The sequence below is a fragment of the Anser anser genome (assembly GCF_964211835.1).
Source record: "Anser anser genome assembly, chromosome: 2".
Lineage (NCBI taxonomy): Eukaryota > Metazoa > Chordata > Aves > Anseriformes > Anatidae > Anser > Anser anser.
In genome coordinates this window covers 20935442-20961353 of record NC_139721.1, presented here as the reverse complement: position 1 = coordinate 20961353, position 25912 = coordinate 20935442, and the positions used below count along the sequence as shown (strand labels likewise).

The window sequence follows — 25912 nt, the reverse complement described above, 5'->3', positions numbered from 1 at the left end:
ACATTGACCTAGTTTCTAAGTAATAGTTGAGAAATGCAGTAACTGTATTACAGTTGCAAGTACTTCCAAACTTCATTGCCATATTAAAAAATCTACATAAATTAATACCACAGCTGCATTATGCAGCTATCAGCAGGTTTAAAATTAAGCATTGTTCTGAGAACTCTTCTCGGTATTCTCAACAGAATGAGCGTGGGTGTTTTCCAGTGAAACTCATTTCCATCAGAAAATATTAATTCTTTCAAGCAGAAATGTTCTGAGAAACACTTTGCTTTCAACAACACCCATGAGCCCGAGCCAGGACTCTCCTGGTAGCCTTATATGAGGCTCCAAAGAGGCCCACCGCACAGTGGAGATCTGCCTTCAACCTGGGGACCCAAAGGATTTGGAGAGCTGTTTTGAGAACACTATTCCTGCCACTGTTGCTGGAAGAATTAATGTAACTCATTTTCAGGGCTTTTGGTTTCTTAGCTGTGCAGCCCTTAGTCAGGAGCACCCTGCACAGAAAGGCTCCGCGCTGCCAACAGCTCCCCGTGTATGGGGCCAGCTGCTGCCTCCTGCTCTGCACCTTTGGGGCCAGCTGCTGTAGGACTAGAAATTTTGAGTGAACCGGCTGGCTCAATTATCTGAAATGCGTTTTTTTGCTGTGCCCAACATTGTCTGCATACTTGTGCTCATGGGAATTCCATCTACAGAAGTATATCGCTTTATAAAAACTCCACGTTTGCTGCTTGCAAAACAAACTTATTAAAACATTTTTGGCTTTCAGGGAATTTTTTAAAATTGGAATTGTCATGGGAACTGGGAATTCAGGTGACTTTAGGTTTTAATATCAAGTTATGAACTATGCTGACCTTAAAATTTGTCCTTAATGATAAAACATACATTATCATACTACTTCCAAAATACTACACAATCTGGTTTAATATTTACTGCTTTCCACAGTATGCTTATTACAGCTTAATGGTCTGTCAAACTTTTAAAGTATTTGATTGTTTTTTGCAGTGATAAAAATAAAAGAAGAACAAAAACAGTAAAGAAAACATTGGAACCTAAGTGGAACCAGACATTTATTTATTCTCCAGTTCATCGGAGAGAATTTAGAGAACGAATGTTAGAAATTACTCTTTGGGACCAAGCACGAGTTCGAGAGGAAGAAAGTGAATTTTTAGGAGAGGTATACAATTACTGTTAGTTGTTACAGGAATACATTTGTTCACACATCCAAGATACAGCGTTTTTCAATAAAATAACTAAATGTAGCAATGCAAAACTTGTTTAAATTGTTGTATTTGTCTTTATTTCATTTAGTAGTATTTGGCACATAGTATTGATACAAGATTCTTTCTGTATTTGTTCTGTTTTAATAGCAGGATGCACATGGTTTCTCAAATTCTTTGAGAACAGTTTAATAAAATCCATATTATCCATAGTTTTATTTTACCAGAATATTGGAATGTCACTGACTAACTTGCTACAAAATACTCGAATGCTGTTAAGGTTGTCATAAGGTAATAAAGGTCTTGTGAAAGATTTTGTTATATTTGGTTATATAAAGGCACAGGAACAGCTTTCATATGAAATGCAGAATTTTTTAAAGTGCAGAAAATTTTTAAAATGCAGAAACCTTTAAAAGACAAACTCCTTAACTTATAAGACAAACTCCCTAACAGTAACAGAATAATAGAATAAAATTTATGAACACACTTATTTTAAAAAGTTGTTATATAATGCTTTCCTACTTTTAATCGTTTTTTCTATTTTAGATTCTTATTGAGTTAGAGACAGCGTTACTAGATGATGAACCTCACTGGTACAAACTTCAAACACATGATGTCTCTTCATTGCCACTTCCCCATCCCTCACCATATTTGCCACGCAGACAACTCCATGGCGAGAGTCCCACACGGAGGTTACAAAGTAGGTTGTTAGTTTTATATGTGGTGCATGGTTCTATTGAATTAATATGTATGTATTAATATAAGTATGTTAAATTCTTGTAGATGGGAAGCTGACAGAATTCATGTGTTCATTTCTAGCTATTCTGAATTAGGTCATTTACGATTAGTGATGAGAGTCTAATGTGTTACAAATAGTAATACTGAACACTGTGCAATACATAATTTTTTTTCTTATGAGGCTACCTGGTCCAGATCCTGAGCTTGAGCAAGTTATCATGGTCTTCTGCAGCGTGCTGTTTTTATCTGAAGTCCCATCTCCCCTATTACATTTATCATTTCATTTTTTAATCAAAAGAGAAAGTACAGTAACTTTCTCTTTAGCTCATGCTTTTTAAAGATAAAGTGACCTGTATATAATATAATATGTAACTAAAGTGATACCATGGCCTAGTGCCTTGTTTTGATACTATGCTATGTGGTTACGTTCACAAATGGAATGTGTCTTCGAATTGTCTTTTGTAGAGTTCAGTATAGTCAGAATAGTTTGATGTTACCAGTAGTTATTCTGAAAATAGTATACATGCGATAGATATGTAAGAATAAAACAGTATATTCTGAAACTCTCTTTCTTTAATGCTTCATTGTTTTTTTAGTTTAACTGCTCACTACTCTCAGTCCTTCAGAGTTTTCCTTCAGGGAATGAACTTTCTATAGCATCAATTGACACTGAAAAATCTTTTATTATAAAAAAAAAAAAAGAACTATTTCTAAGAATTCCTTGAATTTTGTATGGTCATTGTATGTGAGAGTATATGTGTGTGTATATATATGTATATATTAACACACACAGACTCGCAGAAGCTTATGCCTGTGTAGGCACACAAATAAGCTTGCATGTCGTGTCTCCTCTACTAATCAATTCTTTGTATTAATAGTAGTTGGTAGTTTTTGTGTCTGTGCACTAGATGTTGAGACGGATTAAAATGCTCCATATCATAATATTCTCAGATAGACGCGTTAACTGAGAGTTGAAATGAGTAGCCTTCAAGCTGTAGGGTTATACTTATCCACGAAAAAATGCTAGTTAACAGGTAAAGAGCTCTTTTTCAATTCAATCCTCTTCAGTCTCCTCAAGGACCATTAATGTTAGTAAAACTTTTAAACTATTTTTCTTCTTTATTTTCTGCCATCTTGTAACGCTTAATTTTAGAAAGTTATATCTTTCATGTAAAAGTACTTTTAAAGACCAATTGGACATTTCAGTATCTGTATGTGAAATTTGTGAAAAAATATTCAAAAAATATTCCATGTTGCAAATAAACCCTGTTTATTAATTCCCATCCGTGCATTAAATAACTGCCAGGAAGAATGAATAAAAAGGAACTGCTTTATTTTGGAAACGATTTGTAGTGATACTTGATTAGAGATCTGTTTAATGATACTGATACAAAATTTGGTAGTCAGAAGTTTTTAATACTTTGTTGTGATTAACATAACAATCTTACATGCCTTTCTGGAAATGCAAAGGGAAGGGAAGGACTTACCAAAACTTCTGGTTTGCTGAAACAGTAAGATCTGATGTAGAAATTCTGCTTTGCAGTGAAGGATTGTTCCCAGAGCAGTAGTTGAACACCTTACGGTGTTCTACAAACTTTAGCCAAAAAAGTAGTATAAGATATTCACTGTGATTGCTGGAGAATTCTCATGTCCCTCTGATGCATTATGATATGTTCATGCCTACTGAGTGGGGATTCCATCAGGAAGAATTTTCTCTAGTGTCCTGGGAATATATTCACTTCTTGAATCCTAGTGTGTCATATTATCATTCTCAATTTAAAAAGATAATTTTACATGTACAAGTATAGAGAACAAGGTCTCTTGACATTAAAATCCCTCCTTGTTTGGGACTGGAAAGGAATCCAAACAAAAACTTTAGACCCAGTCAGAGATCTGCAGTTGTAGCAAAATCCGTATAGCAAAACATACAATTTTTTGTGAATTGGTTTCACACGTCTGAAACGTTTGTCCATTGCCTGGTGTCCAGAGAGGTGGTGGAATATCCCACTGGAGATATCCAGGACAAGGCTGTAAGCAAAGCAGTGTAAGCTGGCCAGGTTTGAAAGAGGTATTGCAGCAGATGATCTCTAAATAGTCCCTCCCAACCTAAACTGGGGACTGATGAAGGGCAGACAGCACATCTTATAACTCTAATACGTTAATAACAACATACAGAAGTCTGCTTGTTTTACTGTTTTTTAGAGGTTTCAAAAGAATATTAAGCTAAACTTAAGATCTCTGTGTTTCTTCTGTCTGAAGCTCTTTTTAGGTCCTTCATTAATCTTGTATAAGATGTTATCAGATTTTTCCAGTGGCACATTTTGACAGTGTGCAAAAAAAATAATAATCCAGAATGAAGACAGGGGATGTCTAGCAAGTGTGCTTGTCTTATTCAAAGCACTTTTTAGAGCACTTAACGTGCTCTTACTCTGTAAGCTGATTGCAGTTTCTGGGGCTGCAAAAGCTGTCTTCAGCTTCAAGAGCAGTTCAGTCCTCCCACCTTTTGTTCACTTCTGTGATGCTTCTACATATAGAATTAGTGAGTACAATATGAAGTACTTTATTGTAGTCCCCAAAATTTGTTATTGTGAGAAATACCAAGAGATTTGGAATTATAAGCTTGTTTGTCATTTGTATAAATACAGATCTACACATCTAAGCTTTCTTCATTATTGACAAGCTACTATAAATACATATATTTGAAGACGATACTTAGATGTTATTCTCTGAAGGTAGTTTAAAAGAACCACCTACACTTACCACTTACTGCTATTCCCTTTTTAATATCACTGAATCTCAGCATTCCTGAAGACAAGCAAGTTGTCAGCCCTGAAGACTGAGCTCCCATATTTACAGATAGCCAGCAGCACAGTGTGAGCTTCCCACAGAGCCCCATATGCCATTTTTTTAGGAACCAGCTTTCAAAGAGACACTGGAGCTTAGTTTCTACATCTGTTTATCTCTCAGGATCTTTGAGTGGGCATTATGTTGTGGTACAGAGTGATCAAAGCCAGCTGTCCACGTTCTCTTTCCCAGTCCTGTGGCCCATACAATCCATTAACCTCCTAGTGATGAATGATCATTTCCATGCATTTTCCTTCGGATGAAAGAAAAAAATATACTTAGAAATACTTAAAGAAAGCACAGAAAAAAAGAAAATACTTAGAAATTGAAACTAATATAGCACATAGGATTATGACTTACTAGGTCTTTCAGCTAATTATATATTAGATTTTCTAAACTGGCTGGCTTTTATCCAATGAGTATATGTTAATATTTTTCTTAATGAAAGAATGAGCTTTTTCATTTATCATGCTGGACTTCTGAACTGAACTTTTAGAATGTCTTCATTTTCTCTAACGTTTGACATAATATCTGCCGTACATTAAGAAGTCCAGACAGCATTAACTAGGGTCATAGGCCAACTGAAATTATTTTTATATTGCCTCTGAAAAGAGACTGTAAACAGAAAAGAAAAAAAAATCAAAAAGATTCAAGAATCCCTGTAGTTGGTTAGGCCACAGTATTTATTTTTCCTTCTCACATTAGGTAAGACTCAGTAAATTGCATGGTTCTATGTTTCTACAGATAACATTGACGTTTGATGTGGTTTGGATACTGCATTGATAGTTGTTGAGTGGGATCAATGAGATAGCAGCAGGGTTTTTGGCATGGGATTGCAAATTAAGAGGAATTCCTCTCCGTGTAGCCCAGAATACAGAGACAGCAAATAGCAAATTGAATCTGAAACAGTCTTATTCAGTCTTTCACAGTTATGTCCATGTTAAGTGTGCATTTGTGCAATGTGGTCTGATACTGTTTAGTTGATAAAGAATATAGGGTTATTGTGTATTTGGAGAAAAAACAATTTGTTGCTGTTGTTGTTCCATATTAACTCTGAATTTGATTTAGAGGCAGATTTCATTACTTTGTTTTACTTCAAGAATTTTAAGAGTTTCCCTGTCACTAGTTTTCTAAGTCAGATTTTTTGCAGCTTTAAAAACAAACTCGATCAATTATTGGTCTGCAGACCACAGAGTGTGGTTGGACAATGCTTATAACAGCTAAATGCCAAAAGAAGGGAAGAAACGTGGGAAAAAAACACAACAGTAAAAACAAACATCTTTAGGTCTGTAGTTACAGCATAGGTTTGTACAGCAATTAATTGCTATGAGAGTGCATAATATGATTTGAAAAAGAAGTTTTATATTTTGAGCATCCTCAGTAATGGAAAATTCATGTAATGAATCTAAGTGAGGTAAACTGCTGAAAACAAAGTCTGAGAGGTTTCAGAAATGGTAGTGTTTGGAAATCAATATCTGGATATCCAAAATTGTCAATCAAATGATATTTTGTCCAGAACTAAATACCAGAAAATCAGTCAGGATCAAAATAACCAAATAAGAAAACTGTGAATTAGTTTTCTTTTAAAGGGATTTGAGTTTCATTATTTTGAGATTTAAAGTCATTGACAACTCCATTCACTGAATTTCATGATTCTTAACCAAGGCATATTAAAAAAAAAAAAAGGAAAAAAAAAAAAAAAGATGGGAGAGAAATTATAGTAGTGAGTATTCCAAACTGTAGGATAAAAATTGAATGTAGTTATGTTCTACAAAAGAAATGTGCATGTATCATGAAAAAAGCTGTGTATGGCATTACTATTCCAAATTGTATGTATTCATTCAGATGCATAAGCAAAGTATTCTGAATCACGTGGTAAGAAGTATTGTGCTGAGACTTTCACATGCTAAAAATTATCACATCCAACTAGAAACACGAAATCAATAGAAAGAATTCACAAATAAAGGACCCTATTGCTTGTTCATTTTTGAAAAGCAATTTTAGATAGCCTTGTCATTGCTGGTTGCTGAGTTGTTTTTTTTTATCTAAAGCTCTGTGGCTGTCCCATCAAATCAAAGATGAGTTGAATGTTATAACTCAAAATTCAAGTCCTCTCTTCCATTATTGAAATGTTAAAATTTTCAAGCCTTTATTGTAGAACATTTAGAGCTACATTTAGTACCAAAATCATTACAGTTTAATAATCATTAACTTTGATGTATCTGAAACTTCACCCTCTGAATTCTGAGCCCCTGCACTAAAACCTCAGTATTCCAATGAAAGCTATTGACTTCCTTGGAACTCTGTAGTCTCATTTTCCTGCAGAATCAGGATCTTGCTGTCTCAGCAATTTCCTTGTAATATGTTGTGAATATGGTAAGTCTCTATGATAATTTTAAATCAATGTCACTGAGTCTTACTTGAGGGAATTATAATAATGCTGTTCACTAGCAGGTAAGTGAGTTTACTTAATGGAAACATACATCAGTGACTGGTTTTTTTTCAAATTATAATATGGAGCATTTTATTGTCAGTGGCACAGACCGTGAATGGTGAATATATTATAAAAAATTGACCTTAGCGAGCATTAACACTTATTTTTCTCTTTCATGCTTTTTCCTTAATTTTTCTCTTTCTTTTATGGAGCACAGCCCTTGGGCATGTTTTCTTTGTTTGCATGCATTGATGTTATGTTCATAGAGTATGTATATATATACCAGTATATTAACTATACACCTATGATTTATTTATTATATTTATTGTACATCTATGGTTTATTAAATACTTTAATAAAAAGGTATTTAACATGATACAGGGGTGTCTGAAAAGGCCTTAAACTGTCAAAATATTTTCTTTTTTCCTAATTACAAATAGAACCTTACTTGGGGAATTCTCCGATCTTTGAAAAATTAAAAATAAACTTTATTAAATTGTAATTAAACTACAAAAATATTTGAAATCCTGTCAACACTCTGAAGCAATTTAAGAGAATTTGAATATTGCTTATTATTCTGTTGCTCTTGTTCCTTAACAGAATTATGTTATTTAACCACTCTTTTGTCATGTAATGACAGAAAAAAGCAATGTTCTCCAATGAAATAACTCAGTGGATAGGGTAAAGTAACCTTGCTTAGCAGTGGATAAATAGCTAGTCAGGTGACCTTTAAAAAGATTCTAAAAGATAGAGGTCCATACAGTAGCTTCCTTTTCTGGCTGAAGTTTTGAAGCCTCCTCCTTGCTCCAGGAGGACTCAGCATAATCTCAGTATTTTTATATTCTTGTGCTCTTCAGGAAGCTCTAAGCTTCTATAGATCTTGCCAGAAGTTTAATTCAGAAAGTCCATCCTTTTTCACTATGTAAATAGTTCTGGACTGTGTTAATAGATTTTTTTTTGGCCTTTGATGACTTTCTAATGTTACTGGAGCAAATGAGGAAACTTCCCCATACTTAATTTTTCATAATTTTGTAGCCAAAGATGAGTCAATTCTTCATGAAGTTAATAACTGGTAGTGATTTGTACCAACAAGTGCAAATATTAGAGAAGTTATCCACTAAAGCTCACATCTAAATTTTGCAAATGATGCTGAAAAAATCCTTAATATTTTATTTGAAATTATGTGGCCTAATGCAGTTCTGGAGCTGGATGAAAAAATAATTATGTTTATCAAGAGACAATTAGAAGTTAAAAAGAGTTAAAAATTTCAGGTAGTAGATGATATAGTGATACTGTCTACATATTAAAATAGTATGTAACTGGAAGTCAGAAAATCTATGACTTGCCAGAAGAGACCTAGTCATTCAGTGAATTCCTGACAGCACCAGTTGGCAAGAAATGGGTATTTTCATTTTCCCTTTAACACTGTCATATCTTGTCATCTGAGGTGCACCTCATGGACTGTCACACTTACTTAAATGGCGTCTGTGAGCATTGTGATAGCAAGTTAGTATTTGTAAACTGCTGTTCACTTAAAAGTAAAAACATTCAAAATGTCTTGCTAATGTCGGGAGAGTATTCATATTATTCAGACATCCTGGCTTCTTCCCATTACCTTATGAAAGTCCCATTTACAAAAGCTACAATGCAAAGTAGTATTACACATTTCCATTGATGTCTGTTTCTTTGCATACTATTGCATTATTGAGTTGAGAAAAAAATGACATGGTCATTTGGAAAGCTAAAATACTTAAAACAGCCAGACTCAAGGAATGCAAACAATTACCCAGATCTTGAAAGTATTTAATCATTGTGCTCACATCAGGAGTCTTAAATTCGTTGGTAACAAAGACATGTAGATAAGGTATTCGTGTATGTACATATTTACCAAATCAAGGCCATTGAGTAGCTGGAGACAGAAGATTGACTTAAACATCACTACAGACTCTGTTAAGTTTGAAGTTAGATTCATAGCTACATCTCAGGAAAGTTCTGCTAATAACTTCCTGCTGAGGTGCCAACAGCAGCATACTGTAATTTTAAAGGTAGAAACTCATATTGTATGTCTACTTGAATATACATTTTGCCCTTAAAAAGTTAAACACTTGTGTATAGTAAATTGGCAGCTGCAATTCAGAATCAGAAATGACTAGATGTAAGTACAGAGTATAAATGTTAATTCAGAAGAGGTTGGCATTTTTGTGGTTTAATTTCTCATAGCTGGTTGAGTTTTTTCTTTTGAAATGTGGCCTACAAAATCAAATTCTTCAGTCTGCTTGAGCAGATGCAATGAAGTTTAAGGTTCTGACCATCCCTGTTACATGTAGTAGTGATTCACGTATTTTTCCCTGACACTACTTCATTTCAATATTTGTTTTCCAGATAAAGGCTTATATTCATATAATTCAGGTAAACTTTCAGCATGCCAGAAATGCTTATTGCTCCCATTATACATGCAGAATTTAATTTGATAATTTATTGGTGTGCTTTTGCTACCTATTGTGCAGATGCTAAATTGCTTACATGTTCCTTGGCTCTTCACGTCTGCTTTTCAGCCATAGGTCCTTTGTTGGCTTTGTTTCTTTATTCTGAACGTCTCAGCATTGATATTGGAGCAGTATTGTAACACTCTACTTGCTTTGTCTGCCTTTAATTTAGGTAGAGCTTTGGTAGGTAAACTGTAGCAAGCTTTATTAACTATACTAGGAAAATGCTATTTTGCTTAAGCTATGTTGAAAAGAACACTGTTGTATTACAGCTGTTTGAGAACTAGTGTAAGTATTTTTAGAATACAAACATGGGGTAAGTGGAGTACTACCAAAAGCAGTATTTGTACTGGTACGTGCATCTACAGTTTCATATTGCTTTAAATCCCCAGTTACCATTCCAGTTGCTATATCTGAGAGTTTTCCCTTAATTAAACATAAATAAATTCATAGTGTAAAGTTTTTACAAGCTTAAATTTTGTAACACATTTCATGTGGGACTTTTTTTCAGTTCCTACAGTTTTAATTATGGGAATCTCATTGAGAATTGGTTCATCTAATTATCTTTCATTAAGTTTGAGATTAAACACACATTGTTGAGAAAATAGAGCAAAAATTGTGGTAGAGAGAGGTAAAAAGAAAAAAACAGGATGCTTTGAGAGATCGGCACTAATAAAGCCTAGTTTCTGTTACATCTACCCTTAGTCTCCCGCATTTCTTGTAGTCCGTTTTCTCCTGAAATAGCCCCAGAACCCTTTCATGTCCTATGATATGTTCCCATGGGAATAGATCATGTTTGCTGGGGCTAGCGTGGATTCACCACTTGTGCACATGTGGGTTCACCACAAGTTTTACCTTGATTTTGTTTCTTTTCCATTCATGGGTTCTGATTTGTATCACACTCTTCTTTCCAACAACCATTTTCAAAGATTTGTAGGAACTTAATTAAATTTATACCTTTCTGACAATTCAGCTGAAATTGGTTGAAAACTTAAAAAGCCACTATAATATAGAGGATGAAGTGAAAGATTGACATGCAGACAGCAGGACTGCATGACAAATTAGTTAACACTAAGTACCTTCAGGCGCAAACTGGATGAATATGAGAGAGCAAATTCTTAAGACAGCCATTGTGAGACTGATTTTAGAGTTGCTTATGTGTCAGCTTTGAACATAGAAAAAAGAGTGGCAACGCTAAGTTACTTTAAGTGGTTGTGAAGGCCTTCTGTAAGCTTCAGGGAAGGAGATCGTGTAAGCATGCTTCAATACCCTTTGTTCCCCCAAGGAGTTCATCAAACCTCATAGAAGGTTCCTGCATGGGCAGGATCCCTAGCTCGAGAGCTCAGTCTCTCTCTCTTTTTTTTTTTCCCCTTTTTTCCCACAAAATAAACAGAATTCCTGAGCCATAATATCTGACATTTCCTTCTGTATTTAAGCTGACTCACCTTAATCTTATTTCTCATTCCACCCCCTATCCTAGTCAGTTCTATGTTGGTTGGGCAGATAGGCTTTATTAGATTTTTGAATCTCAAATGCTGCCCTTCTTTTGTTGAGGCTTACATCAGAAATATCAGTGGACAATATATGAAGCACAGATGTGCTATCTTGCTTATTAATATCCTGTATATTAATAACTGAGTGGGGCACAGCTCAATTCCATCATCAGGTGTCATGTAGAAGTCGGGAGATCTTCTGGAACTCTCCACGGATTTAGGTTACCTTGCAAGAAATTATTTGTGATTGCGTACTCTTTCATTCACAATTTGGAAGAGTTCCAGTTATTGAGAATGTGGCTGTGAAGAGAAATGTGATTCTGTCAGAGTAAAGAAAATTCTCTAAAATGTTTTCTGTATGGCCACCAAGACTGCAGCCTGTGAAAAATTAACCAAAAATTAAGTATTTGATTCCTAAAATGGAATAAAACACTGCACTTTTTTTCTTCACATTGTTGCAAGCCATAAAGATGAAAAATGGGAAGAGACTACCACATTTTCTTTTTCTGCTGATATAAAGTAAAAATTTAAATAGTAAAAAAAAAAGGTAGTAAAATTAAAAAAAAATTAAATAGATTTTTTTTTTTTTTAATAGAGGAAATAATGGCTGTAATGCTGGTGGTTGTTTTTTTTTTTTTTCCTGAGCCCTACAGTGATAGCTACAGTGCAGGTGCCATAAACTCCTAGTTCTGGTGTGTACATGCTCTTGTGATGTGCTGTGGTGCTGGGTGGGGTGGTAGCTTGTGCAGCAATAGTAAGCACAGTAGGGAAGAGAATGCTGAGGGTTATCAAGTTCTGATGGAGAGGTTCTCCACTATCCCCAGGATAAGATCTGTCCCTGGAAAACATGCTTTTTTTTTTTAACAGTTTAAGACAGTTAAACCAAAAACTGCTGAAGTCAATGAGAATATTTCTTGTGATTTCACCAGTGTTGGGCTTATACTGAATTAAAGCATTTTTTGTGTGGTTTACTAGGTAATTGTACAGTATGGCATCTAGTTTGCTTTGAGTTCGTGACTGTAATAACCATTAATCCTGGTAGAAAGCATTCAAAAATCAATATTTACAGATCGTTACCACCCAGTTATCACACAAATTGTAATAATATCCCTGAGAATATTTCATTAATAAGCTAAATTCCTGCACGATGGCAGTGAGACTTAATTACTGTCGTTCCTCATGTTTAAAATCAGTCAGGGACAAAGTTAATTACATACAAAGCATTGGCATCAGTGCATTGATATGATGCACCCAGTGTCCCAGGTGTTACATGCTCAAACTCTTTACAGAATTTTAAATTTGTTAGAAAAGATTTCATCTTCTTATGTGTGAAATATATAACTTATTTCATATCATATTGGTTAAACACTTTCAGATATGCATTAAAAATACTGAACAGCAGTTCAGTAGCAATATTCTTTTGGAATAATTTGTTGGTGAGAGGCTTCTTCATCACATTTCCCAGAAAAACTGTGAACTGTACTTTCTTTGCTTTGTGGACAGTAGTTCAAATTAGTTAAGTAATGAAGTGCTATTTTCAAAAGACATGGTTAAGGAGGCACCGACGCCTACCTCTTCAAATTTACATTGTCAATAGGTTAAAAAGAAAATTACCAGCTAGGATAGATAGCAGATGAAATTACTCTTGCAAAATTTATGACAAATCTTAAACTAAGCCGCCAGCAATTATACTGGTATTTCGGATACTCAATTCAATAAAAGATTTTGACCTGTGGACCTTCTAATCTGTTCAATTTCTGAAGTTAATGGAAGACATTTCAAATAAATTTAATCTTATTACTTTATAGAAGTTACATATTCCAGGCAGAACTTCTAGACATTACATATTTAATAAACATGCTTTCCTTCCTCCGTCCTTCCTGAAAACATTGATTTTCAAAGACAAAACCAAGTAATAAATCTCAATTTAAGTTGCTTTTGACTTCTTAACCAGCATTTAAAATCACATTTAAAGTAAATGAAACATTACTTTAGCATGATTATTTTTCAGTTATTTTAAGTCTGTTAGCAGTTAGTGTTGTCTTAAGGTATTCTCGGTTTGAGGAGGTAGAACAGATGATCTGACCTGAACAAGCTTTGTGTATCTTCTCTTATGCAGAGAAAAAGGTTTTGTATTTAAGGAATGTCAACTGTTAGAAGAGACTGTCCTCTGCGGGAGCAAAGGCAATTGTGGAAAGGAAGCCCTGAAACCTGGTTCTTCCACTGAGTGTGCTCTTTCTCTATGCCTGTCCTTAGGGTAGGGCTTGATCTTGGCCCATTCACTTTCCCTGTGCCCCATCTTTTCCCTACAGCTTAGGCGTATGTTGGGGGTGAAGAGAGAGGTCTGTATATGGAAAGAGAGAAGGGTCTCCAGGTCATGGAAGGTGTTTTGGAGTTCTGCTATTGGGAGATTCTGGAAAAGGTGGATGGGGCATTGAGGGAATAGAGAAAGAGAACCCCCTGTCTTTTACCCCTGTGGTCCTTTGAAGCTTCTCTCTTTCTACAGGAGGTATCCTGTGACTACTACAGGATACAATTTTAGCTCTGCAACTGGGAAGTCTTCAGCCCACTGTCACAACTGTTGGCTATTTTCATCCTCAGAGATGAAATCTTTTCTCCAGAATATGGAATATATACTTCTAAAAATACTTTGAATCGGATGTATTTAGCTGTAAATATAAACATAAATAAAATCAATCTCAGTCGTAATTAATTAGATTCATTCATAAGGATGAATTAGATGATGAGTGAATGACACTCATTCAAATCATAGTTGATTCAACCCTTCTATGTCTTTCTTAATACAGACCTTTTCAAACATCCATGTGATGAACAGCAGGCTGTTCAGTTGCCTTCATCTTCCCATTCCCCAGTCCTCGCTCTCCAGCAGAAGCTGAGTGATGCTGTTGGCATCTCCACGCAGCATCACAGTCCCACAGCTGGATCAGAACCAAGGCTACCAGAGAGGCCAGAATAATACTGCTCTGCTCCCACTTTGGGGGCTTCTGCCTCTTAGTCCCCAGCCAAATCCTAGCCAGATTAGTGGGGCTCTCTTGCTCCCTGGTTGGTCACAAATATCATCTTTTTTTATTTAATGGTCTGAATTACTGGCTAAGGAAAATGGAGACTGATGGTCATAATCTGTCTTCCTCACTGTATATCATGTATATCATCATGTATATCATCACTACAGTAGTAGAAGACTCTCTGCTGAGAAGAGCAGCAGGAACAGCATCACAAGCAGAGTGGATGCTTTTTCTTTGGAATGCAAGAGAGATTTTCATTGGGCCTCTGTAGTACTATAATTAAAAAAAAAAAAAAACGCATCAGATTGAATATTGTCCTAGTCAGACTTAATTGCTTTTTAGAAACTTTCCTGATTAGCACAAAGTCCATTAGGATGATGAAGACTTTTCCTTCACTCCTGCTCTTATCTTCTAGGTTTTCTTGAGTGCTAATTGCAATCACTTGCTTGTTATTTCTTCTTTTAAAGAAATACTTTAATTTATTATTTCTTGGATTTAAAGACACCTTGCTTTCTCTCCAGTGTAGCATAGCTATTTCAAAACACTTAGAATAAACTGAATTAATATCATACCATGTAAGAATTGCAGGACGTGATTCCAAAACAAGACTTTCATTGTACTGATTTTTATTTACTATCTGTGAGAAAAAAGCCAACAACCTGTGTTGCAGTTAAATAACAGTAATTTACATTGCTCTATTGTAATTACATAATGTAATGGCAAGCAAGATTGTGGTTTATAGGAATTAAAGAACACATATCACACTTACACCATTTTCTGGTTGAATAATGTTTAACAGAGCAAGTTTTACGCAAAAAGAAATAGTCTGCAGTCTAGTTTATAAATTCATATGCTGACATCTTGATAGCTGCAATCAGTTCGGACTTTTCATAAAAGGTGCAGAATAACTAGAAAAGACACAAAGGCGCAGCAGTAGCAATCAGAAATATGGAATGGTTTGCATATGCAAAGAAATTAAACAGCAGTATTTCAGCTCCCCCCCCAAAAAAGAGAGGCCAAGAGTATACTCTGAGTCAAAAAGATACATGAATTTGTGGAGGATGGGTTGGTCAATGGCTGTTAAGGTAAACAGGATGGCTGAGGAGAAATCTCAGTTGCCAGGACCCCTGCTTGCTAAAAGACAGAAGGGTGCAGCAGGGCAAACTTCCATACACATTGCATCAGCATGCTCTTTATGCTAAAAAAGGACCTTCCACTGCCCCTGGTGGGTAGATGTTAGTCTGATAGACAACAGCAGTCCATGTGGTTCAGATAATTTCTCATGTAATACTTCTTTCCATTGAAGAGTGTTTTAATTCCGTCAACCCCCCATTTGGCACATGCTCTCCCACTTTTCTGCTTGGAGGGGAGGCTGGGGATCATTCTGTGCCAGTCACCAATGTAGGACATTAATCCTGCTTTGCCCTGGGTTCCTTTAGGTTTGCTTCTAGTTTTTACTTGTATTTTTCCATGTATTTTTGAGAATAAATTATCCTATGGCAGGAATAAAAAAATCTTGCACATAATTGAAGGTTTTGCAACAATTAGATTTAAACTCCTACCTAATAGTTACTTGTTTTTAGATGGCTAGACAATTAGAACAGATGCACCATCTTGCTAAAGAACAGGGATTTTCACATCTAAACCAAGTAAGTGAGTGATTATCATTCACATGCTCACATGCCAGCACTTCATCCTGATGTCAGCAATCAAATGTTGTTTCAAAGACGCCACGAAAGACAGAAGTAAAATAAAGCAAATCAAACACATATATTTGTCCTATGCAACCTACATTTTAGTTCTCATTGTAGATGGGGAATCTTCTTTTGCCAGCTGTACTCCAGCTATTTTGACAGGTGCACTCCTAGATAGCATTTAACAGCTTGCTTCCTCTAAAGTGTCACAGAGAGATTTTGTTTTTCAGGACACACTTTATGTGTGAAGCTGCCTGTTCTCCTGATATTGCTTACTAATACCCTAAAGATAATACATCAATTTAGTGTGATTGTTATCATTTATTTTTCTGAATATTTTATTTGAATACCAAACTCTTTGGAGAAGGGGGTGATGCCATATTTTTTGTATATGAAAACTTGGAAGATGAACAGTGTGGTATCTGTTTTTTAATATGGTATTAGTAGATGTGCATACGACATACACAAGTATTTCATAAAAGCAATGCTGCAGAGCTCTATTTCATCTGTACTTCATATAGTATATCAAAAATTTAGATAAAAATAGTTGGCAAACTATTATATTTACAGTAATATAACATCAATAACTTCCTTTATGTGTTTATATTAATGCTTCATTTTCTAGTAATAAATCCTTATATTCATTGGTATATAATTAGCTGAGGATAGTTCTGATTTACAGGAAGATAACTAATACCTTTTTTTGTTGTTGTTTTGGCAGGGTCCAAAAGAATCAGTGACAGTGAAGTCTCTGATTACGATTGTGATGACGGAATTGGCGTTGTTTCAGGTATCACTTTCTAAATTACTCTTCTGAGTTCAGTAGAAATCTTTCTTATTTATAATTCATTGTTATGAATTTTATAATGATTTTTGGTGAAAAATAAATAGAATCTTAGTGCACATTTTTTCTAACAGATAAGTATTAAGGGTAATGCATGTTTAACCACAAAAATGGCCAACAGAGGGGAAAATCAATGTATAAATTTCCCTGTTGCTTTTATAAAATGATAAAAATAGCATTAAAGTGTTTTTTATTAAAAGGTAGTAAATATGTATTTGACCTTTTGACAGACACTGGGGATTTATGTATCCTTGAAAAGTTCATGGTGAAATAACAGCAATACGAGAACTCTGAAACCTAAACATATAAGGCAGGAAGGGAGATGTCATAACAGATAATCTGATTTTATTAAGAAGTATTTGTTGTCACGTGAAAGATTTAGTATTTCTCCTCTTTTAAGAGAAAAATTTTTACGGTTTTCATAGCTAAAACCAATAAAATCAGGGTATCATACACTTTTCCAGACTATAAGAAAATGTATTTAGGATGCAGCCATGCCGAGCTCAGTACGAGCAGAGCTGGCTGCACGGTACAGCATGTACTCACTCACCCCGCTGCTTGGTGAGTTTTTTAACCCACTTGGTCAGTCCGTGTTAAACAGTTTCTGGCTCCTTTGGGTCAGATCTAGCTAAAGTGTACCTATTTAATGATTTGTGTATCGTACTCAGCGAACATGAAGCTGTATGTGCTGCCTGGCCTGTCCAGCAGCTGTAGAGCCACTGTCAGCTGGTCAGTCAAACCGTGCTCCTGCCATACAGCCACCCGACAGCACGTGTGCAGCTTTTATGGCAGGTACAGCGTGCCGCTGGTGGGCTAAGGAAGGGCATACAGGAAACATGAGTCAAAGGGACTGTACTACAGCTTGGTTTGGAGCTAGAGAAAGAAAAAGGAGGTAGACGAGACAGTTGTGGGTATTACGGGATGGGGTGGTGCCAAGTACCCAAACCTTTAGTGAGCTGCCAATTACCAGAGTTTGCACAGTCTTAAACAAAAGCTGTTACCAGTCTGAGCTGAGATGTATGTCTGTGTTTTCCAGGTAGCCATCCCTGTATTTCTGCTATTTTCCACTTTTCACAGTTATCTCTTAGGTTTTGCTTAATTTTTGATGGTATGCCCTTGCCATGGGGCTTGTGTTTGCTGGGAAGGAGGGATAATGGTTTGTTTTATTAAGCAGCATGTAAATTTCATCAACCACCACTTTTTTAACGAGCATGATACCATGCACGTTTTGTGGTAGAAACAGGACAAGACAAGAAGGAATGTTGTGGGTTGGACCAGTAGATTTTCCACCTTCCTTAAACCATTTGTCTTCAGACAGCAATAGGCTAGTTTTTAGATTATTACCTTAACTGGAAAGATATTTAGGAAAACTTAAGGCATTTTTATATTCCCACTGCCTGTTTGGTTTACTGCAGTCAGAAGACAGGAAGGATATGTAGTCAGAGTGGCGGGAAGTTGTGGAACCTAAAGGGCAGTGATTCTCAGAAGTCTCTTGTTTCTTGTTACTCTACTTTCAGTCTAATGTTGGTTAGCTTTCTCTATGTGCTCAGTAGCCAATAAGGCTTTCAGATTGCCTGTCCTCCCTCAGGGAAACACTTTCATATTCCGGCTGGTCAGTTAATTTGGAAATGTAGCTACCAAACTTTGGAGTTCGATTAAAAAGGGGGGAAAAAGAGGATTTGATTAGTCTAGAGTTCCCAGTATGGAGCCATTTTGAAACTCAAATCTCTGTATTATTCTGGAAGAAAATTACATGTTTTTGCAGAAATGTACCAGGTGCCTGAACATCCCCAGGAATCCTGTGAAACACCTGGTTTTCAAATTCTGTGATTTTGTTTTTCTTTGTTTTGTTTTGCTTCATACAACATTTGAAACACATTAAGCCTTTTAATTTTTTCCTAAATTCTTTTTTGGAGGATGGCTTTTAAATAAAGCTTTCTAATGCAGATTAGGGTACAGTATGTTCAATAGCCATGCATCCTCTAATAATACTGAAATCTTTATTTTTTCCTGGCAGTATTATCAGTTCTCTTTCCAAAACCTGCTTTCCCTGCTTAAAGAATTAATTTTATTTATCTGTTTCCAATATCTGATTTTGTATTGTTCATGTGAAGACTGCTAAAGTGGTCATTAAAATCTCTATGTTAGCTAACCTGTTACATGAAATAGTTTAACTCATGTTTTGCCAACTCCTTGGAAAATTACATCTTTACAGTTTTGCGAATGAATCTGCTTCTCTTACCTGAGTGTTTAATGTACACTTAGTTCCTTTAAGATCTCTTAGCTTTTACATTTTTGCTGACAATTCTACGCCTTACTTGCATTTTAATTCAGACTCGCTGTGTGGGTGGAAAAGTTTGATGTTCTTTTGGTTGTGAAATATTTATTTATTGACTTTCTTCTTTGTGCTGCTGTCACTATGTTTACAAGTCTTTTGATTTATCCTTGTTTTGTCTTACCTTCCACATCCTTCTCTCATTTAAGGTTCCTCACTTTGCAGACTCATCACAATCTTGATTTAAATATATGCCTTCTTTGCATGAAATGCAATATTTCATCCATTTGTCTCTCTTTGTTCTCTTTCTTTCTTACGTACCCCAGATTTTTCATTTTGTATTTTCAGATTTTATTTAACATGACACATCACTTTGCTCTTTTCCCTTTGCTGTATAAATACAGTATCACATCAAATGTGTTTGCTAACATATGTCAGGTACTCTCAGTGATCCTTTCCATAAAATTCTTGCTTATTCAAAGTCTTGGACTTGCAAGCCAAACTCCATAAGCCTTTAAGGATATCATGAATTCTCTTTTGTTTCCTTTTCAGTTTGTTTTTATTCAAAATAGTTTGAATATTACTTGATCCCATATGTATTTATTTATAGTTCATTAAAAGATACACGATGTCTTGCTTCTTTATGTTCATGATTGTAGCTGAAATTTTCTCTTTTTACAAAACACCCTTTTATGCGTAGCTTCTCTGATATTGGTCCTTAAAGTCAAATGACTTTGTCTTTAGATAAGCAGGTAATATTTAGAAACCCAACAATGGAAGATCTGAACACAGTTCTTAAAGTGCATCTGTAAGCAACATTGTCTAAGACTGTTCGCTGAAACAGAAGGAACTTTATATGCCACAGTTCCTTGCATCATCATCTAACTATTTTTAATATTATCTGCACTTGCTTTTTATCACTGCTATGGCACTTCTCAGCCACTGATTTAATTTCCTGATGATAAAATTCGTAACTTACGTCTATTTTTCATACTATTCTTTCCTTTATTTCTTACAAAAAGTTCGGACATCTTGGAAAAAATATTCATAAACGCTTTCACTTCTGGTGGCTTGCAGCTTATGCTTAGACAAATAAACGTAGTAAACTGTCTTATTAAAGAGAGTATTATTTCTGTTAACAGGAAAGGCTTTTAACAAAATAAAGATAAACCAACTGAAAAATGTCAATGTCTTTTTTCTGGCTGCACATGTATTCTATACAAGCTACTGTCAGAAAGGGTTGTAACATATTACGTATTCAAGCAAATATGCAAAAATGCTTTTTGACAAGATTTAAAAGTAGTTCTCTTCGTATACAACGTAGATTCATTTAAGGTTGGGTTCTAAAATAGTAGAACAGAATCTTTATTATACTTCATCGGTGCTGAATTTAATGTTAGCACAGGATAGAAGAGAGACTTTTATATTGCTTGTTATGTGTTCTTCAAACAATTTAAAGCGTTCATTTTGCTGTCCTAAACAATAGACCTTGGCTCTTCTAAAGTTCTCTCTCATAAGCAGTACTGTGTGGGAGCAAATCAGCTTCTTCACATGCCGTTTAGAATGCTCTTACTGTTCTTATGTATTTATTGATAAAAGCAGAACATTGATTTTATGTTGATTAAACTCCAGAGCATTTACAAGACATTGCTTAAATTTTAGTATTAAATATAGTTCAGTGAAAAGCAGGTTGTTGTATTTTTTTTTTCCCCCGCTAGTGACTAAACTTGTATGGGCATTATAGTTAACCAAGTTCAGCAAGCATGGATTGTAATTTCTAAATAGTTATCTTCCCAGGTAGTTCGTCATAGTGCGTGTTGAACCTGCTGTAACCTACTGAGTACAGGTAGCTTGTTGAGTCTGACTTTATGAGCAAAAGAGGACATTGACTGCCAAGCCATTTATTCTAAGTCTCATCTATCATTGTTTTAAGTCTTAAATATTAAGTGACGTATGAATCTTTCAATTTCCATTTTACACCAATATCTCATCTGTACTACATCATTTCTTGAGACACTTGTAAACTTAGATATGTTTGAACAGATGAATTCTGGAAGAATATAAGGTGCAGAACTCTGCATAAACTGTATTGCAAGTCTCTATAGAGAAGAGCTTTTCCAAGTAAAAGATTGCAGTCCCAGCCTTGAGAAGAAAACATTTATAGTGATAAGCTTTTCTCATTATGCAAAAGATAATGAGATGTTTCAGGAGCAAAATAAGAATACAAATGAGGTATTTACTCAGAAGATGGTCAGAGCCAGGTAGATTAGAAAAATAGTAACAACCCTTAAATAATTTTTTTTTGAACTTACAAAATCCATTCTGTTTTTGAAGAAGAATGAAATGCATTTATTCATTTTGCTTCACTTCATATAGCACCTGAGGAGTCCTTTGTTCAAAAGAATTCTTTCGCTGTTATGTTGCATCCTTCTCTGCAGAGGAAACAAAATGCTCTCGGTACACTTGCTGATAATGTGATCTGAATTTTTATACCTAGTCCTGCTGATGATTGCCACTGAGCAGATATAGAACATATAAATGTTTTGGTTACATCTTGAAATCAACTGTCTATTTAAAGACATCTTACAGCATTAGAAGGTAGAGCGGATGTCTTCCATCCTTACTAAAACAAAGGATTTCATTATAGATAAACATCTATAATGGGAGTCTGTATTGCCCCCAAAGCCCAGTAACTGCAAATGTAAACACTAACCAGCTTTTTCTTTTATTATGTGCTGATGCCTATTCCCCTTCTCTAATATCTATTCATTGTGTCATCTTCTGTGGGTAAAAAATCAGTTTAACGTCTATGTGTCTTGAAAATTCCCTCCAAAGCTGGAAGCAAAATTCAAGTAACGTTAAAATAGTCATTATGCTGACCCCTTAGATCAAGGTTAACTTTAAAGTGTTAAAATCATTGCTTTTAAACAAATGTGACTTTTCCTCAGCTGATAAAATAATTTCAAACATCCGAATTCTCAATTAATACATTTTTTAAAAAAAATATGGTTTTATGTTTTTAAATATAAGCTCTATCACTCTAGAAGTAAAGATATAATTAAATTCAAGTTGTATTTGTAGATTAACAGTAATTGTCACAGAATCACAGAATTGTAGGGGTTCAAAGGGACCTTCAGAGATCATCGGGTCCAACCCCCCTGCCAAAGCAGGCTCCTTAGAGCAGGCTGCCCAGGTAGGCGTCCAGACGGGCCTTGAATATCTCCAGAGAAGGAGACTCCACAACCTCCCTGGGCAGCCTGTCCCAGTGCTCCGTCACCCTCACCGTGAAGACGTTCTTTCGCATGTTGGTGCGGAACTTCCTGTGATCCATCTTGTGGCCATTGCCCCTTGTCCTGTCCCCACAAACCACTGAAAAGAGGTTGGCCAAATCCCTCTGTCTCCCACACCTCAGGTATTTATACACATTGCTGAGATCCCCTCTCAGTCATCTTTTCTCCAGGCTGAACAGACCCAGGTCTCGCAGCCTTTCCTCATAGGGAAGATGCTCCAGGCCCCGTATCATCTTTGTGGCCCTCCGCTGGACTCTTTCCAGGAGATCCCCGTCTTTTTTGTACCGGGGAGCCCAGAACTGGACACAGTACTCCAGGTGAGGCCTGACCAGGGCAGACTAGAGGGGGAGGATCACCTCCCTTGACCTGCTGGCCATGCTCCTTTTAATGCACGCCAGGATCCCATTTGGCCCTCTTGGCCACCAAGGCACAGTGCTGGCTCATGGTCAATGAGCATCAGTAGCATTGTATTCATTGAGTAAAGATAAATACAAACTCATTGTTTTAGTTCATGTTCTACCACAATGCCAGCATCTAAAAAGTGTCAGAAGCATCTAAAAGATACTGGAAGGTGCAAAGAAGTTGCATTCCTATCAGACACCTCTCTTGGGATACGCTTCTCATATAAGGCATAGCCTGGCTAGGTTGAATTATAAACATGGTGATGAAAACTTGTTATAAGGAGATAAAAAGACAGATAGATTCATATCAACAGTGTCAAGAGGAGGCTAATCTGGGAGACTTGTAGATTTGTCAAGCATGCATACAAGTGACAGTTGATCTACTAAGAAGATATAAATGAGATTATTAATATGATTGAATTCATATATTTCAGAAAGAATTGTCTTGCGGCATGCATATTACAGGAAAAAAAGCATAAAATATTATGGCTTCTGCTCTGGGAATTTGGGATCCATTTTGTATTCCATTACATTCTTCCACCCTGAGACCTAGAACTTTAATGAACCATAAATGGCACGCCCAACGTTTAGGTCCATATCTGTAAGAAATCTCTCTAACCAGCCTCTCATAGCTTCCATTTATAAGCAGATATTCTTCTTCAGAATAATGACTAAGTCCTTCATCTTAATTCATAAGCCATATATTTTAACAAATATGTTTGTTAGGTGGCTGATCTGCTTGAAAGAACATGTTTCTTAAGTACTCAGAACAACTTCATCCGTAGTAGAGATGATTCTTTTGATAGATATATCCTAATAAATGGAAAAGGTTTGACATAACACTGACAAACGTCTCTTGTTCTGAGATTCAGATTACATATTGTTTCAATTACAATCTACGGCTGAAGAGTTATCTTACCAAGCAATTAATTTGGTAGTTTTAAAATTATTATTATTACTAAGGTCACAGATCCTGCATAAGACACCAGGGATTCAAAAAGTGTAATATCTCAAGAGATAGTCTAATCTTTTCCAGAATCTAAAGGTTATTTCTACACTGGCTCTTCCTTGAAAGTAATTTCAGAGAGCCCTCCAACATGTATGAAGGTGTCATTAATACTTTCCACAGTATCTGTCAGACACACTTTGATTTTCATTCAAGCTATACTATCCATCTTTCAATATTTCCAGAGTCGTTCTTGACCCACAAAGATCATCCAAGATGTCCTGTGGGAATTTTGATCGCATGGATAGAACTGAGCTATTTGGAGCATATTTTGGAGCAATTTAATCAAAACCCATGCAAATGACTTGAAAGATGAGCTGTCACAACATAAAAATGTTAGGTTAGCTAACAGTCCCACTGGAGATACTGAATAATTTAGCCTTCTATTAAAGAGCATAGTTCATTCCAGTAGAAAATTTTGTTTTGTTTTTCTAAAGAATATAACAGTCACAAACAGTTACAAGAGTTTTCAACTTCAGTAAAAATATTTCTCAGGATAATTCTGTTGCGGAGTTGCCCAAGTCTGATAAAAACTGTGGCAGACTTGTCTTGTGTTTGTTATTTTAAAAGACTTGCTGTTCCCATCTGTAGTGCAGTCACCGACTTCTTGTATGGTGCCATCAGTGGAAAATGTATCTGGATGAGTACTAAGAGGAAACACTTACTGTATAGTAACTGTTTTTTCAAGCCTTGTATATCATACTGGATGTATGGAAAGCACTGGACAACTCATCAGGCTCTGGTTTATTACTGTGTGGGAACACTCTCCATACGCATTAATGATAATACAAGTGTATTGGACCCATGCATATCATCAGTGCAGTAAAGGTAAAAACACCTATTGAGAAACTGAGTTACAATGCAGCGAGTAACCATTTGTTCTTACTGTAAAGTTTTCTGGTTTCTTTCAATGTGTATTAGTTCCTCCTTTGTTTGAAGAATAATATTTTGATGAAAAAAATACAAAAAACAAAACCCATGCATAATTTACAGAGTATTCAGATATTAATACTTCAATTTATTTGGTCAGTTGTCAGCACTTTTTCAGAGGACGTCCAAATTCTGCATTTAGATGCTCAAATCACCATAGAAGTTGAGCACATTAGTATAAAAGAGCTGAACTGTCTCCAAAGTGCCCATGTATGAAATCTTGGTATGTTAAGCATTTCTGGCAATTTGATTATGTAATTGTTTTTAATTAGTGCTTGCTCTAAGCTCAACCACCGTGAGTGTTAAAAATGAAATAACTGATAAAGAGAAAGCTTCACGCCTCAGTCAAGTACAGATGTTAAAGTGGAGAAAATGTCACTTAACGTCGGTGTCTGAAGCAAGTCCATTAGTTTCCCTGTGACGAATAGCAACTCTAATAGTGCTTTTCTAGAATAATTTTAATGCAGAGTTTCTGTCAAGTCAATCAAGCAACAAGACACCTAAATTAAAAGCTTCGTTAATACTTTTCAGAATTTTTTTCATGATTAGTTTAGTGCTGTTGATAAGAACTTCCTATTTGGAGGTTTGTGATTTTCTGTAATTTTGTGCCAGACACCTGCAGAATTTGGTAACAATTTGTTAGTATTTAGTGAACTGCACCAGCATAATATCAGCAAAGAACAGCTGTACTGTGTGGATGAGTATTTTAAGTCAATTGTATTAATATTCTCTCTTTAAACAGATAAAATGAAAACTTCTGCTCAGAGGAGGCTATATTTAGTGTGCCTTTTGAAATCCCTGGTATGAAGTGTATGACAGTTTTTAATGCAGCCCTCCTGTAAAAAGCAGAAGGTGGTGGCGTTGCAGATATCTTTGTCACATGCCCATCTTTTAACTGTCCACAGTTCACAGTCATTTATCTCTGATGATCCCTGTACTGATTATCAGGTTCTTTGTGCTCTACACGTTGATTTAAGAGGCTTGCCATGGTTACAGAGCCTCTGATTCTGTGGTAATGATAATATTTATAGCTACCAGCAGATTCCAGTGTTTATCATAGTTTTACTATTGCTATAATTATCTTTGCTGTAGAGTAGCTCCTTGGTCAAGTTACACTCCTGACCTGTTTTTACTGTCTGTATAATTTCAGCAGGGAAATATTTTTACTTCCCTTCTCTAACCTTAGTTCTGGGACATCAAAATATTTTTGAAATTGGAATTTAATTTGTAC

At 35.7% G+C, this 25912-nt stretch overlaps 1 protein-coding gene across 44 annotated transcripts in view; it reads left to right on the top strand.

The window, feature by feature from the left end:
- The window catches only part of RIMS2 (regulating synaptic membrane exocytosis 2), a 462822-nt gene that overhangs the window by 270410 nt on the left and 166500 nt on the right, over positions 1 to 25912 (top strand). For all 44 annotated transcript variants that reach the window (XM_083822300.1, XM_083822296.1, XM_083822280.1 and 41 more), the window contains 3 exons: positions 1006 to 1177; positions 1767 to 1920; positions 16657 to 16725. In XM_083822300.1, the coding sequence (XP_083678426.1) occupies positions 1006 to 1177; positions 1767 to 1920; positions 16657 to 16725 (395 nt within the window). The remainder of the gene's footprint in view (positions 1 to 1005; positions 1178 to 1766; positions 1921 to 16656; positions 16726 to 25912) is intronic.